The sequence below is a fragment of the Eubalaena glacialis genome, chromosome 5 (assembly GCF_028564815.1).
Source record: "Eubalaena glacialis isolate mEubGla1 chromosome 5, mEubGla1.1.hap2.+ XY, whole genome shotgun sequence".
Taxonomy (NCBI): Eukaryota; Metazoa; Chordata; class Mammalia; order Artiodactyla; family Balaenidae; genus Eubalaena; species Eubalaena glacialis.
In genome coordinates this window covers 153,742,509-153,757,826 of record NC_083720.1, presented here as the reverse complement: position 1 = coordinate 153,757,826, position 15,318 = coordinate 153,742,509, and the positions used below count along the sequence as shown (strand labels likewise).

The 15,318-nt window shown below is 39.0% G+C and overlaps 1 protein-coding gene across 2 annotated transcripts in view; it reads right to left on the bottom strand.

The window, feature by feature from the left end:
* Window positions 1-399: 399 nt before the first annotated feature.
* Window positions 400-15,318, bottom strand: part of GASK1B (golgi associated kinase 1B) — a 56,954-nt gene continuing 42,035 nt past the window's right edge. For both annotated transcript variants that reach the window (XM_061192666.1, XM_061192668.1), the window contains exons 4-5: window positions 5,846-6,072; window positions 400-2,976 (exon numbers count right to left, since the gene is read on the bottom strand). In XM_061192666.1, coding sequence (XP_061048649.1) covers window positions 2,769-2,976; window positions 5,846-6,072 — 435 coding nt within the window. In that variant the 3' untranslated portion in view covers window positions 400-2,768. The remainder of the gene's footprint in view (window positions 2,977-5,845; window positions 6,073-15,318) is intronic.

Genomic DNA, 15,318 nt, shown 5'->3' with positions numbered 1-15,318 from the left:
TAATGGTAAGACTCACCCAAAGCAAAGAAAACCCCAAATTAGTGTTTTCTTCTAGTTTATGATACCTGCTAACTAATTTGCATACCACCTAAAACAATGCTAAATGTACACCAAAAGAAGGCATGAAATCACTGTTAATGATATCAAATACATGCATACACAAACACAATCCAGTATAATTTTTGACCATTCAATTGTTTCTTTTATCATGGATGAAGGCAGCAAACACTCTCCTAGACTTCACTTCTGAAAAGCAACCCATCTACAAAAAAACAAAAACAAAAACAAAAACAAAGCAAAACAACAAAAAAACCACCTACAGAGTAAAAAGCACACATCTTTAATTTCTAATATTTTTATTATACATTTTTTAGATATTTATTTTCATAATATCAGCTTAAAAAATAATCACATAAGAATAAGCTTTTGTATGTCTGCCCAGGTAAATTGCTCTATTTTAAATTTGTCAAGTTACAAATAAACCCCATAATGTGCTATGTGAACCAAACCACAGCATAACGAGTATATCTGAAAGGCACAGAGTATTCCCTTAGTTTCAGTAAGAGCAGAGGATTACTTATTAGAATGAAAAGCCTGGCCTTCAGTCATCCATTATTCAAAAATAATACAGCATGAATTATTCACTGATTCCAAAACAAAATACATTGTTGAAAAGCAAAGGTGACTAAAATAAACATGTGTTCCTGGACCTTACAATCAGACCCACTAGGGGGAGGACCAAGCTACCCCGAAACGGTGTAGCTTGAGATGCAAAATTAAAGCCGCTTCTGAGAAACATGGAATTCCCAGCATCAATTTCACAAATTTGGATAAGATGGTATATTCCATAAAAAGCATTTTAAAATGCAAATATGCCACATGGATAAGACAAGGTATAAGGCAACTTGACAAAGAGTTATTTTAAAGTAGAGTCTGGATCTCCAGACTTCTGTTAGGCCAAGTTTTCATTAATGTGCTGATTATTGAGATATAAAGCAATCTTAAAAAGCCCAAATACAGCAGGTAGAAGTGGAGACTCATGAGGGTCCAAGCGTACAGTGAATGTGTAGGACCAGGGGAGGCACTCAGGGCTACAGAGGGCACACTGAAGAGAAGATCATCTGAAGACCAGCTCTCCAAGGGTCAGCCAGCAAAGGACGGTGCTGAGAATAGGGCTTGAATGCGACCCTGGAAAAGTTATAATTAGATGATTGAATGATTCCTTTTCCCTTGGTCTGTCTTCTCTTGTGTTCAACATGCTATTTTGACATTCTGCCCCCATTCATTGGTATAAATTATAATCTATAGATATCTTAGCCTCTATCAAAATGTCTTCAATAGTTCTAATTTACAGTGATATTGAGTGACCCTCGATCAGAACACAGAAAATGGGGTGCACTTTAGGAATAACATGCAGAACTGAGAAAACAGAGGATAGAATACATCATAAACATTCTTAAATTGTATTTTTAAACTGAAAGAAGAAGTCAGTAGGGTAGCTTCTTAATAAGGGATGGGGGAGGGTAATAATGATTTGTTCAGGGTTTGAAATGTCTATGTGACCATCTAGCAAACACCATGATGTGGACACCTTCAAGGACATGAAGACTCAACGCAAGAATACTATGTGTTCACGTCCTTCTTCCTCATTAAAAAGTTGGTAGAGTTCGGAGAGAATTATTTGAGCCTAAATAATTTTGGCTGTTTCAGTTCTAGTCATGTGCTTTCATTGAGGAGAATTGATCAGCGTCGGGTTTTAATTGATGTTGTTCATATTTTTCATACTAGAATAAGCCAAACAATATATTTAAACACATTCAATATCCGGTTCTATAATCAATATCTGGACAATATCAATTAATTCAGTTTAAATATAATTACACAGAACAAATTAGAAGAAATCCGCTGTTATTAATGAAATATACAGAAATTATAGCATATCCTTGGTAAAGATGACAAAAAGTATAAAAAGAGCATCCACTTAACAAAAAGATACTCTGTAAGTATAGTTTCACATGTGTAAATACCTTATAACTGTTGAATGTCTAAGCCACTAGACGTAAGTTGGAGTGAAACTGAGAGAGCAAAACTACCTAACGTATAAATCTTCGGATATGGATGGTTTCTATACTGGCAACAAATACCTTTCTAAAAAGGAATGGAAAATGCGATTCTTGTGCTCAGGATCACAGAGCTGGCTGATCATTTATAGGTATAATAGAATATACACTGGGGGTTTTACAAATAAACCACCATCTCTCCTAAGAATTACTGTAGGCTCTGAGGTTTCTGCAGATCATACGCCTCCATTTTCCAACACAGAGTTGCCTGTGGGTCGTGTCCAGACTGCTCTATGTTCTAACAATTAGTAACAGAAGGACGTCCAGAACCGTTCCCATTAGAGCAGCAAATTATTAAAGGAGTCACCACCTCTGATTCGCACTGTCCTATTAACCGACACGACAGATATTTTAACACAGCTAGCTGGGATAATAATTGCTACCATTTTGTGCTCAGATGTTGCAACTCACAGGTCATGGTGTTAAAGGAAAATGTAAACCTTTTTTAGCAGTAAACCTTTATACTTGTAAAAGCTTTTAGAGTCTGCTTATAGCGCTCAGGCTCATCATATATACTTGATTAAATTCATTTATTTTGTGTATTCATCGCTACTGCCTCATCCCTAAAAGGACTTGAGGTTTGTGTACTTGACCCCAAAACAAAAATGCATAAATATATGTAGAACTCTATAGCCACAAGACCTTTGGCTACTCATTCATTGGTAACACTTTGGCCCCATGTGCATTGATGTAGGTGAGCAGGATTCTGGCTCTCTGTTCAACTACATCGATAAGCTTCTCAATTCCTTGTCTACCTCCCTGACTCTCCCAGTAAACTTTATCAAGAAACAGAGACTGAAGGAGTTTCTGCCGTAAGTGCTGGCTCTTCAAAACAGAAACTGCGGATTCAGGAAACCTAAAAAGAGAAAATGATATTTCATTCTTCGTAATTGCTGGGAAATATTATGCCTTACCCAATGGCTCTGCCCTTCATTAATCTGGCAGAAATCACACTATCAGGTAATACCTTGAGAATCAAAACATTTTTTGTCACTGTCAAGCTGACACATCTCTTAATAATTACATACTAGAAGAATAGGTTTCAAGGGAACTGCATTTTCTATACCATTGAGAACTTGACATAAATACCAATGTCTAACTTAAGGTTATTATATGCAGGCAAAGAGAGGCATGGAATTAGAATGGATTCTGATAACCTGGAAAAATACTTTCCTCAATCTTAAGCTCCACTGCACCCATAGAAACCACTTTAATCAGTCAAGTAGAATCGTAACCTTATAAGTGTCAACATGGGATTTTATGCAAGGAAATATGAGAAGAAATGCTGACAATTTCAGTAAAGTACTCTTCTAGAGGAGAAGATGCATGACTGAATTTAATGAGAAATAATCCAAAATGTATGTAGTAAAAAGAAAGAAATCATTCCAAAATGCCCAATTAAATAAAGAACGGCCTTTGGTTCAGATGATACTTCAGGATTTCTAAGAATCTGGGAACATTCTATTAAACCGGAATACTAAATTGTTTTCAAATAAATTTCGCAAAACTCAAGTTTGAGACCCAGGGCATTCCACAATGAAGCATCTCTTTGGAAAACCTGAGGTCAGTTTAGAAGGATTCTTGCTGAATTACCTAAAGAGAGTGCATTGAGATTTCCGCTCTTCATTTAGAAAGAATAAAGCCAGGGGTCTAGCATATACATTATCTGAAGGACTTAGTAAAATTTCTGGTTCAAAATTACCAGCAATGTTTTGCTGAATCTCCAATGTGGCCTCTCTCCAAGCTTTCATTAAAATGCTGATGAAAGCACAGTACAAATATTGGAGTGTAATAGTAAACTTAGTTGTTCCTTAAAAACTAAAACAGAACATATACTTGTTTCAAGAGTACAGTCTGCCAGGAGTTTCAGGCCTCTACGCACCTTCTCCAAAGGTCAGTGGAGCAAGCTGGGGATAGCACTGAGGGAGCATGAATACAGCAACCCACGCGCTCCAGCATTTCTGATGCTGCAGAGAGACCAAAGGCCACAGAGCTGGACGTGCCTAAAGGATGCTAATCAGATGCTCTGAGCTCCCCGAAGACATGTCCTATATAATTTAGTGACCATAGTACTAATTAAGTAAGAATTTTTGCTCTATGAAGTACTAATAATCCATGATTTATAAATTCTATGGCCCTTGAACTAATTTAGCTGTGGCAGAATGTACGAGATGAAACTGCTAAAACCATGGATCTCTTCAGCGACTAATCCTTTTCATAAGGGAAAATCAAAAAAATTACCTGATTTTGCATTACACTGATTAATAGAAATATTCTATGCATAAATCTGGGTTAGCAAATCTGGGTCTTCATTTTTTGCTGTTGAATGGGTAAATTACATATTCAAAGAAGATTTAACTTTAAACTCATTACTCCTCATAATGCATTTAAGGTTAAATCCTCTTTGAAAGCATAAATAAAACGTTATTCATATTTTTATGAATGTATAGGATAGATGGATTCTCCAGGCATACACTTAATTCTAAGAGGAAATGCAGGGATTTAAAGAAGACCCCATAATACCAACTCAGTAAGTGATGCCTCTGGTATGTAAATTTTCCTACACATAAAATTTCCTGAGCTTAGACACTTAGAAGAGAGAATCTAAGAGAATCCATATATTCTACCTTCAATCCACAAAGAGATGTGAAGAATGAGTATTAACAGAGAAAGACACAACAAAAACTCATGAAAGTGGGGCTCCTGAAACCCTCATTGTCTCTAGTGTCAAAAGACCATAAAATCCACATTACCTAATTCATGGAGCTAGGAAGAATTGTTGAAATATGTTTCAGAGTTTTATTAACAAGAGAAATAGGAACAGAAAAATTACTGGGCTTCGACTTGGAAGACCTGGCTTCTACCCTCAATTTTAGGCTCGCTCATGTGTTCCCAGCAGTCACTCAGTTTCACAAAAGGCTGGTTGACTGTTTCACTAAAGCACCCTTCTATCTTCAAGTTCAGACACACACCCCAGTTTCTTAGTGACCCTGGTTTCTCATTAAGGTACAAAGACTATGAAGTGTGCTTACTGGGGGGAGCACTGAAATGTGGCCTCAACCTCCACGGTTGGGGGCGAATAGCTCAGACTCTGCAGTGAGGTTCCTGCCACTATGGAGTGTCTTAGTTTCCTGTATTTCCAAATACTTCTGGAGTGTAAGCTCAAGACACTTCTCCCCATAATCTATGTCTATGGAAGGATTTTCAAATGCTCAGAAACCCTCCTACTTGAATTAAACAGCCATTGTCCTTGGCCACCGTGTCCTCAGCCGACTGGCTCTGACTTCCCATGAGCTGATCAAAGTCGCTGAGTTTATTCTGCCTTTGGACATCCTGCCTTGTCAGTATCAGCTCGTCTGTTAGTTCCCCGGTCCTGTGCCCTGGTAATGGAGCCCCTGTCACCTGCTGTGCTGCTTCCTATTCCACAGACCTCCACACAACTCCAACCTCACCCACACGGATTTTCACAGTGAGGGTCAGCAACATGATGGAGGTGAAACGCAGCAGGACCTTTGTAGGTTGCACGGGCGGGTCAGTGACGGTAAAACCTGGCGGCACCCTTGTTCTCTTCCCCTTGGGTTTGGTTCCCTTCTCTGGGCTTCCATTCCCAGATTCTCTTTAAGGGCTAAATTGATCAGACACAGGATGTGAGTCTTCTCCAGACCTTACTACTTATTCAAGAGAAATGTAATGTCCTGCAGATGTTACTACATCGAGAAACTTACTCTTTGATGCCTTCTAACAGTTTGAAGTTCAAGTTATCTTCGCTTCTGTCAAAGAAACCCTTGTTGTCTATAAAGACCAAGTGCCTTGGGTCCTGCTTTCGCTGGACGATGTGGGCTAGAGCCACGGCATCCTGGTTGTCACACTTCAGCCTCCGTCCACTCTGTACACAGGCGTCTTCCTTCCGAGGTCGGAACCCACAGCAATTGGTATCCAAGCGATTATAAATCTGATAAGGGAAAACAAAAACAAATCCAAGATGCTGAGTAAAAACAAAACTTGGGAAAGTCAGAAGATTTCCAAAAAATGAGCGCTTTCTAAATAGCTGACTTGCCAGAATCTAATTGGGGCCAGGCTCATTTAATTAAAGGCAACACTTCAAGTCCAAAGTTCATATCCTTCTGACTCAGCGATGGGTCTAAGCATTGCCAGATCTGCTAACAGCTCCAAAGGCAGATCCTCCAAGCTAAGCATCTCCACCCTTAATATTCAGAGTTCCCACTGACATCATACACCGATGCGTGGCCAGAAGAATCTCTGCTCTCATGCTACTCGGGACAGAAGATAGAAACGATGGTACTTTGACACATCCAGAAAACCTGAGTTATCTCAGTGGCTCTAAAAGTTTACTGCATCCCCTAACCTCTCTGGATTTCAGTATTGCAGTGTCTAACCTGAAATAACAGAGAAGAAATCTACTGAAAAGATGTGCGATCCAGTAAAGATAGCCAAGAACAGTCTATGTATGGAGCCCACAGTTAGATTTTAAATAAGTAAGCAGAATGAACAGAACAGTTGGGCCTATTGGTGTTTATTGTGGGTAATAGGGCTACTACCCTCTAGAAGAGGGCAAACAGATTAACTAGGAAAGGGAGAATTGGGTTACTTCCATTTCTTTTGGACAAGGGAAGAAATAATATTTATTAATCAGAGTAAAGAAAAGCCTAGGCTCAGGAGTTAGATAAATTTAAACTCAAGTCTCTTCTCTCACACTTTTCAGCTCCGTGACCTTGTATACATCCCTTTACGTTACTGACTCTCAGTTTAATGATCTGCATAATGGGAATGAAACTATTCACCTTGCACATTTAGTGGGAAGATTAATGAAAGTGTCTGGATACACACCAGCCCTGACCCAGGCATCTAGAAGATACTCAAATAAAAAAGAAAACTGTCATTACTATTGTTGAGACACATCGCACACACTATATGAAGTGATTTACCTCACAACAAGCTTCCAAGGCAAAAGGTAATTTCTCCATTTCAGTGAAGGAAAACTGAGCCTCAGAGAGATTAAATAATCTGCTCTGCTACTTAAATATTAGTAAGTAGCAAAGTTAAGATTCAGACACCGTTGTGTTTGTCTTCAAAATGCCACGATTTTCCCCATATACGTCACGTTGAATAGTTTAAGGCTAGTCGAAGATTGTACATACGCTCAACATTCAAAAGATGGCTCAACACAGAGTGTCATTTTTATTCTTTTGTCACTAAATTCCCAACCTTTCTCTTCTTTCTGGGTTTTTGCAGATCCTGTGGGGCTGTGGTCACTCTAGGTGGCCACTTGCTAAGGAAGGGATGCAGAAAGAGTAGTACCAAAATTGAGCCTACTTTGAAATAACTCTTCATTCATTCATGCAACAGATGTTTATGTAACATCTTCTACCCCCTAGCGGTGGGCCAGGCACCAAGGCAAATGTCACCCATGGCCAGCACCCCTCCACCAGCACTACTTCCTGAGGAAAATGAAGTGGTTTAATCTTGTCTCACTACCACAGTAAACTTTGAGAACTGGACAAATGACCCTCCTCTCTGTTTTCTGCAGGTAAGTAGACTTGGTATCAAATAGCATACTTTGGGAAGCAGGAATTATAAGAGAAGTTAGCATAAGCCAATTTTCTATGAGGTTTATATAAAAGCAGTTACATGGGATGGGGTGGTCCTTGAGCCACGAGAACTTGGACAGTTCGGAGGGTACAGTGCTGGTCGAGAAACAGTCTACAGATCAGGGAGGGCTCTGGCAGAACTGGCTCCAGGCAGCTGATACATAGGGTCGTGAACCTAACCAGTGGTGTATCCAAAACTGTCACATCGGCTGACTCCAGGGCATGGTGAGTTCCCAGGGCTGGTGCAAAGTTTCCCAAAGGTGGGCAGGAATGCCCACCCACATCACTGCAGGTTAAATGAAAAAAGCATAAGTTGGAAACTGTTAGAAAAATGTATTGAGCCCTTTCTTCTCAATTTGATTTATTTTATGTAGCACCCTGACTGCCTTTGACTATAAGAGAAACCAAATGATATAGAGAGATTGTATGTGCTCACCAGTTTTTAAGTTACCATCGGGGCGTCAGGGAGAATGTAAAAAATAACTCTTCTGGCGGCTGCTTCTCACCCGATGTCCCCCCTTTTTGGGGTGGGGTTTTAGAAGTTTGTTTATTGGACTCGAGAGGATTTTTGAGACTGGGCTAACTATTTTTGAGGGCTTGTCTATAAAAATATATTGCCAGTCACTTTCCAATGTCTCTTTTTTATATACATTAGCTAATAATTCTCAAAGAATCCTTTACCCTTTTCCCATCATCTTCATATGTTTTCATCCAATTATAATGACATTATATACGGGGGAAAAAACTTAATCCTCTTTCATTTGGGCTACAAAATCAAGGTGTGTTGTGTTGGATATGTGTGTTCAGAACTTAAATTTTAACGACAAATCTATGAGCCAGTTCTTAAATGGTGCTCTGAACCCTAAGCTCTTTCTTCATTTTTGATTTCTAGTAGCGGGAAAGGACCAAGACATATAGCAACATTTCTGTTGTTTCTACAACAAGGACACGAGTATCATATATGCTATTGCTAAATAATAAGCACTTTAGCGTTCAGGCCGAACTTTTAGTACTTCTGTAAATATTATACTTTTCTATTTTTAAGCTAAAAGAAAGCATTAAAAGTTAGAAGTGGGACAGACCGAATTAGGGCATCTTTTTACTATCTTCTAACATCGGACTGTTTCGAACAGTGCACTTTTAAAGTGTTTTGTCTGATCTCATTTTGAATCACTCAACAGTCTGTGATGATTTCACCACTCCCCTGTCAGACCGATGTGCCCTTCAAGTCTCACAGACCTTGTTATTGAAAGCGGGTGTGTGCGTTCAGCTTAACTTCTCTTCCAAAAATGTTTATCGTTCCTTTTATTCAGATCTATGCATGTCCCTGGTGGGTATGTTAACACATGTTGAGTGTGTGTGGTGTCTGTGTGTGTGTGCACCTACAGATAGAGAATCAGACTGTAAGGCTTTAAATACTCTGAGTATTACTTTGTTTTTCTTAGCATCCAACTATACTAAATTATGTCTTTGTATTAATAACCTTGTCTAGCAAGGGCTTAAGCAGCTATTAAATCTTGTTCCTAGCTCTTCCCAGAATTTTGTTTATAGTCTCCCTTTCAAATTGACATTCAATATACCCAAAATAATTTGACCACAAAACCATAATCCACTCCCTTAAATTCAACACCATTTTGCTTGGCATTTAATTTTGTTATACACTGAATATATTTCCACTTACACTGAGGAGAGTTTACCCACTTTTTAAGGCCCAATAAAGCACATCCTAGACATCTATATATCCATAAATATGGTTTTAATATATGTACTTGTTTAGTCCACACATTAAAACAATCATTTCATTTAAGTGTCGCATGATCAAGCACCATAGTTACCATCTACATGTCTATGTTCTTAGATAATAATCCTACAAAGAAGCCTATTTGGGGGTAAATCTTGTCAGTTAAGCAGTTAGGTGTTGATCACCATTATTGCAACTTGTTCAAATTCACATCTTCTTACTCTTTAAAACAAGGAAAATCTTTTGCAAAATTGATCTTCTGAATCTGAAGATTCCTGCCAATGATGATCTTCTATAAAATTACCCTTTCCTTTTTTAGGAAAATATATCTTTTCAATGTTTACCTAACTAAAATTATACTCAGAAAATTCAGGTGTTCCAGCCAAGTATTTTGTTGATGGGGATATTTTTAGATATCTTGCCTTCTTCTCAAGTTTCTTTTTTTAATCCCATTTTCCTTTTGGTACTGTGAGTTTTGTCTGTAAGAAAAAGTATCATAAGAGTGACTCAAGTTATGTGCACAGAGCCCAAACCAGGATGCCTCAGCTGCCCTGACTAGCTCTCTAAGGCCCAGTAGAAATCTGCAGAAATCCAATCACTCTCCATACTTCTGCACCCCAGCCTTTCTACCTGTGTCTTCAAAAAGTGGATCTGTGGGAGTTTCTTCTTATCTCTTTTTCCTCAAAGCAAAGCAATTAAATGATTAATTTTATTGCCTGAACAAAGGCAATAAAAATATTCTAAACATGTTGCTAATATTAATAATGAAAAACATAATAGCAGTCATTTACTGAGTGTTTGGTATGTGCCAGGAATCGTCCACTTAATTCTTTGCATGGATTATTCGATCTTCATAGCAACCCTAAGAGCTAAGTGCTAACAAGAGTCCCATTTGATGAATGGAGGCACAGAGAGGCTAGTTGACTGACTCAAGGTCCCTCAGCTGACACATGACAAGAGTCAGGCTTCTAACCCAGGTGTCCATCACCCTGTATTTCTCAGGGGCAGCCTCCAACGCAGTGCTGCAGAGAGATGAGTACATCTGTACAGAATGTTAACTGACCCAACTTGCAATAAGTACTGGTCCCAGGTTTCAGCAGAAACACAAAGAACTTCAGTGCAAGAGTTCAGGGAAAATTCATGAAGGAGAGGATATCACAGTTGGGTTTTAAAAGACAGGCAGAATTAGCTAAAAAATAGGCAAAGGCATGAAGGTAGGAAATCCAAGGGCATGTTTAGAGAACCTGAGGGTATGTTAGACCAGTGCTTCTCAAATGGTCTACCATGAAAAACCTGGTGTTTTTGCCTTTTCTCTCCCCGGGCCCCATATTCCATGTGGCCTATTGCTTTGTTAAAAGATGATAAAATAGAGATTATCATATTAAGCGAAGTAAGACAGAGAAAAACAAATATCATATGATGCCACTTATATGTGGAATCTAAAAAAAACGATACAAATGAAATAGAAAGAGACTCACAGACACAGAGAACAATCTTATGGTTACCAAAGGGGAAAGGAGGGGAGGGATATATTAGGAGTTTGGGATTAGCAGATACACACTACTGTATATAAAATAGATAAACAACAAGGACCTACACAGCACAGGGAACTACATTCAATATGTAGTAATAACCTGCAATGGAAAAGAATCTGAAAAAGAATAGGTGTCTATATATGTATACCTGAATCGCTTTGCTGTACACCTGAACTAACACAACCTTGTAAATCAACCATACTTCAATAAAACATATAAATAAGTAAACACCTTCGTTCATAGTTAGAAATGCTTAGATTTTATTCATCTAATCATCTCAAGAACTCAGGGATCAAGAGCTTCATAAAGACCATATTATGATAAATGCTTTTTAAAAAAGTATTCACTATCCTTTTTTTTTTTTCTTTTTCTCTTTTGGCTGCGCTGTACACGGCATGCAGGATCTTAGTTCCATGACCAGGGATCGAACCCGTGCCCCCTGCAGTGGAAGCACGGAGTCTTAACCACTGGCCCCCCAGGGAAGTCCCATTATCCTTCTAATGAAACTTTAAAAAAAGATAATACAATAAAGGAAAACAAAATGATCTATTACTAGAGAAATGACATTTTGAAAAATACAAAATACCAATCAAATATTTTGTTAGATTCAATAGAGAAAACTCCTCTACCAGATTGACATCAAAGCTTCTAAACGCTTGTCTGCAGTGTTTCCCTTCTCTCTCCATGACGGGTCTGGACTGGCTAGGGCAGCATTGTATGAGTCCTCGCCATGCGAGTAAGGGCAGCGTGAGGGCGGGGAGCCAGAGCCAGAGCCAGAGCTGAACAAGGGCCCGGTGCCTGTCTGCAAGCTCCACTACCATCTTCTCCTGCAGGGCTGGAAGAGAGGTGAAAGGCAAGGGAGCAGGGCATCAGGAGGAGATGTCAGAAAAAAAAAAACTGAAGGGAACCAAGGCAGGACGTGCTCGGAAGCTGAAGAGAGAGTAGAATGAACATGTACTATCTAACGGAGATGAGAAATTCCCTGGATCCAAAAATTTCTCTCATTCAGTTCTTTGAGTTAAATTACATCGCCCCGTCTATTTTTCTACCTGTTTTTCTACACCTCTCTAAGGGTCTGAGTGAGCGCACACGTGTGTGTGTGTGTGTGTGCGTGTGTGCTTCTGGTTTGTTAAGTCAATATCTCAAGCTTCTCACCATCTCTTTTCAAGTGATTTGTTTTAAAACTGCACCTTTTGGGGAGGAGGGATACAATGGGAATTTGGGATTAAAATATACACACTATTATGTATAAAATAGATAAACAACAAGAACCTACTGTATAGCACCAGGAACTCTACTCAATATTTTGTAATAACCTAAATGGGAAAAGGATCTGAAAAAGAACATATATATATATAACTGAATCACTTTGCTGTACACCTGAGTCACTGCAAATCAACTATACTTCAACTAAAAAATAAAGAAAATGTAAAAATATAAATAAAATTTTAAAAATTAAAACTGCCCCTTTACAAAGAAAACTGCGTTTTAGGAAGAAAGTTTAAATGACACAATAAAACATGTAACGAGTGGAACTGAACAATTCACCATAGTAACTCATCCAACGCTTGGTGCAGAGCAGGCACTTGATATCTGTGTACGATTGACAGAATTCTCCCGATAGCATCCACTCTGCATTTGGCTATCTACAAAGCTCCTCCAAAACACTGTCTTCTTTGGGAAGACTCAAATAAACAACATGATTCTGGCAGAGTAGGACGTGGGTCTTTTTAGAACAGCATCCAGAGAATGGAGTGGATAAAGATGGGCAGGGAGCACAGAACAGAGCTGCATGTTCTCCTCATCTGCTCCTGGTTGGCGTCTTTACGTGGTTCAGTTTCACTAACTGTGGACCACGGAGTCTCACACCCCACGGGGAGTCCATGTAACACCCTGCGTGCAAGAGGCATTTGAAAAACAACACGCACATGTGACAGAAATAACACTAGCATTGTAATTTGCAGTTTTCTGGAAGATTCCTTTGAATTCCAGTGATCTCACTTGACACCTCATTTGTTTTTAGAAAATGCACGGAGAGAGAAAACTTTCAGTACTTACTTTATCTCAAAAAGGCAAAAAAACAGGGAGAATTGTCAGCCCCACCCTAGGAAGAAAAACAGAAGCATGTGGACATACTTACTAGTCAGCTAATAACTCACGTTGGAAAATCCTTGTACTTGGATTTGTCTTGATGTCCATCAATGCACTGTTGCCACGTTATCAGTGGAACCAGATTTGGATCCCTGTGGTCTAGTGGGTGTGTGGATCTCTACTAGGTCACAGAGAAGGGCGACCTCGGACAAGCCCCCCAGCCCCTACGGTACTTGTGATCACAGACCTAGGCCCATAACCTTGGGAGCTCAACAAAGCAAAAGCAAAATCAGCCTTCTCACCAGTCTGCACCTGTATCGCTAGGGAACTCTCACCTCATAAAATAATAGGTTTCATTTTTCTTCTGTGCTACCATGGCAGCAGGTAGCCTGTTAAATGAGTATGCATGCAAATGTGACCAGCAGAGTAGCTGGTGAACGATGAGAAAAGTAAAAACCGTTTGCGGTACATATATCTAACTATGGGCATCGGTTCCCCTGTGCCTCGGCCTCCGTACACAGCAGTCATGGCTCTACACCGCCTATACTCCAGAATTCCACACTTAAAAATAACTATCAGTGTATACCAATTCTATGCAGACTCTCCAGCTTCTGTCCCATTACTGAATCATAAGTAAAGACTAACAGTGTTTTTTTTAAATATAAGTAAAACTATTTTTAACGCTACAACACATTTGGATCTATTTCTACAGATGCAATATTTGAATTCATGTACCTCTGAATAAATACCAAAAGTCAAACATCATTCTGCCACAGAAAGACTCTGGAAAGAGTCACTTGTCACCAGTCAAGTGACAATCTATTTTTAGAGAAAGAAAATTCACGTTCTGTAATTTGCACAAGCAGAGATGCGTGAAAACAGCCTGTCAAAGGCACACCCACCTTCCTGTAAAGATTTTCAAAGAGCACTTGCACTAAGAAACACAGTAAATATTTTATGAAATTCTGATTTATAGAATGGATTTATATGAAGCAAATATTTAAAACAGCAATAAGATAACCTTAATATAAGTACACTTTCTTAAAACTACTTTCTTTCAATGAAATGAAACAGCTTTTTTAATGATTCAACATTAAACAGGGTTGCCAATAATTTTTAAATGATGTACATTTACATCTCAGGGAACAGTTCATTCAAAGCTTTTCCCTGGCTTGACTTGATGTGTATTCATTTTTAGCATTCTTATGGAATTTCTATCTGTTTTATTTTCCCCTATTATGTAGTATTTTATTATAAGGATAGTGACAAAAATGAGTAAAGATAAACGAAATGACTATACTAAAACACAGTTCTGATTATGGTGACAAAGGTTCTTTGCTTGACCAAAGTCAGGCTCCTGAACTTTCTCCTAGGCTTTTCACGCACCTCCTTATAAAATCAAGTTTTAGCAAGAACCCTGCAAAGTCAGTTTAACCCGAAGCCCTCACCCTTGCAGCTACCTGATCACGCTTAACACCTAACCTGGGTCCTCAGCGCCCACCATCCCAAAGGTAATGTCTGAGCACCTGTCTTTAGCAAGAATCTGGTTAGGCCACTTTCCCTGGAACTCCCCTTCCCCCGGATGTCTGCTCTTAGCCATTTTTCACCCCATGACCCCTACTCTGCCCCCCTGGCTATGAGTTCCCACCTGCATTGCTGTATTCTGGGTTCAGCCCCATCTCTCTCCCCACTGTAAAATCCCACTGCAGTGTCCCTACACCTATTGCGATGGTCCTGAACAAAGAATGATTTACCATCTTTAACAAGCACCATGGAATAGTTTTTCTTTAACAGTGATTAACACAACCTAATGTAACATACCCCAAAGTTATTGAAACTTATTTTTTATGGAAATCAGCTCTCTTTATAAAAAAGATAGACTGATTATTTTCTGGTTCTTTAAAAATAAATGCTGCTTGAGAGTAGGATGGAGATTGCCAGGGGCTGGGGAGTCGGGAAGATGGAAGATGCTGGTCAAAGAGAACAAACTTTCAGTTAGAAGATGAATAAGTTCTGAGGATCAGACTATATTTAATAATACTGTATTGTACACTTCAAATTTGCTAACAGAGTAGATCTTACACATTCTCACCACACACACACACACACACACACACACACACACAAGGTAACTTTGTGAGGTGATGGAGGTGTTAATTAGCTTGACTGTAGTAAAGATTTCACAATGTATATGTAAATCAAATCACCCCATTGTACACTTT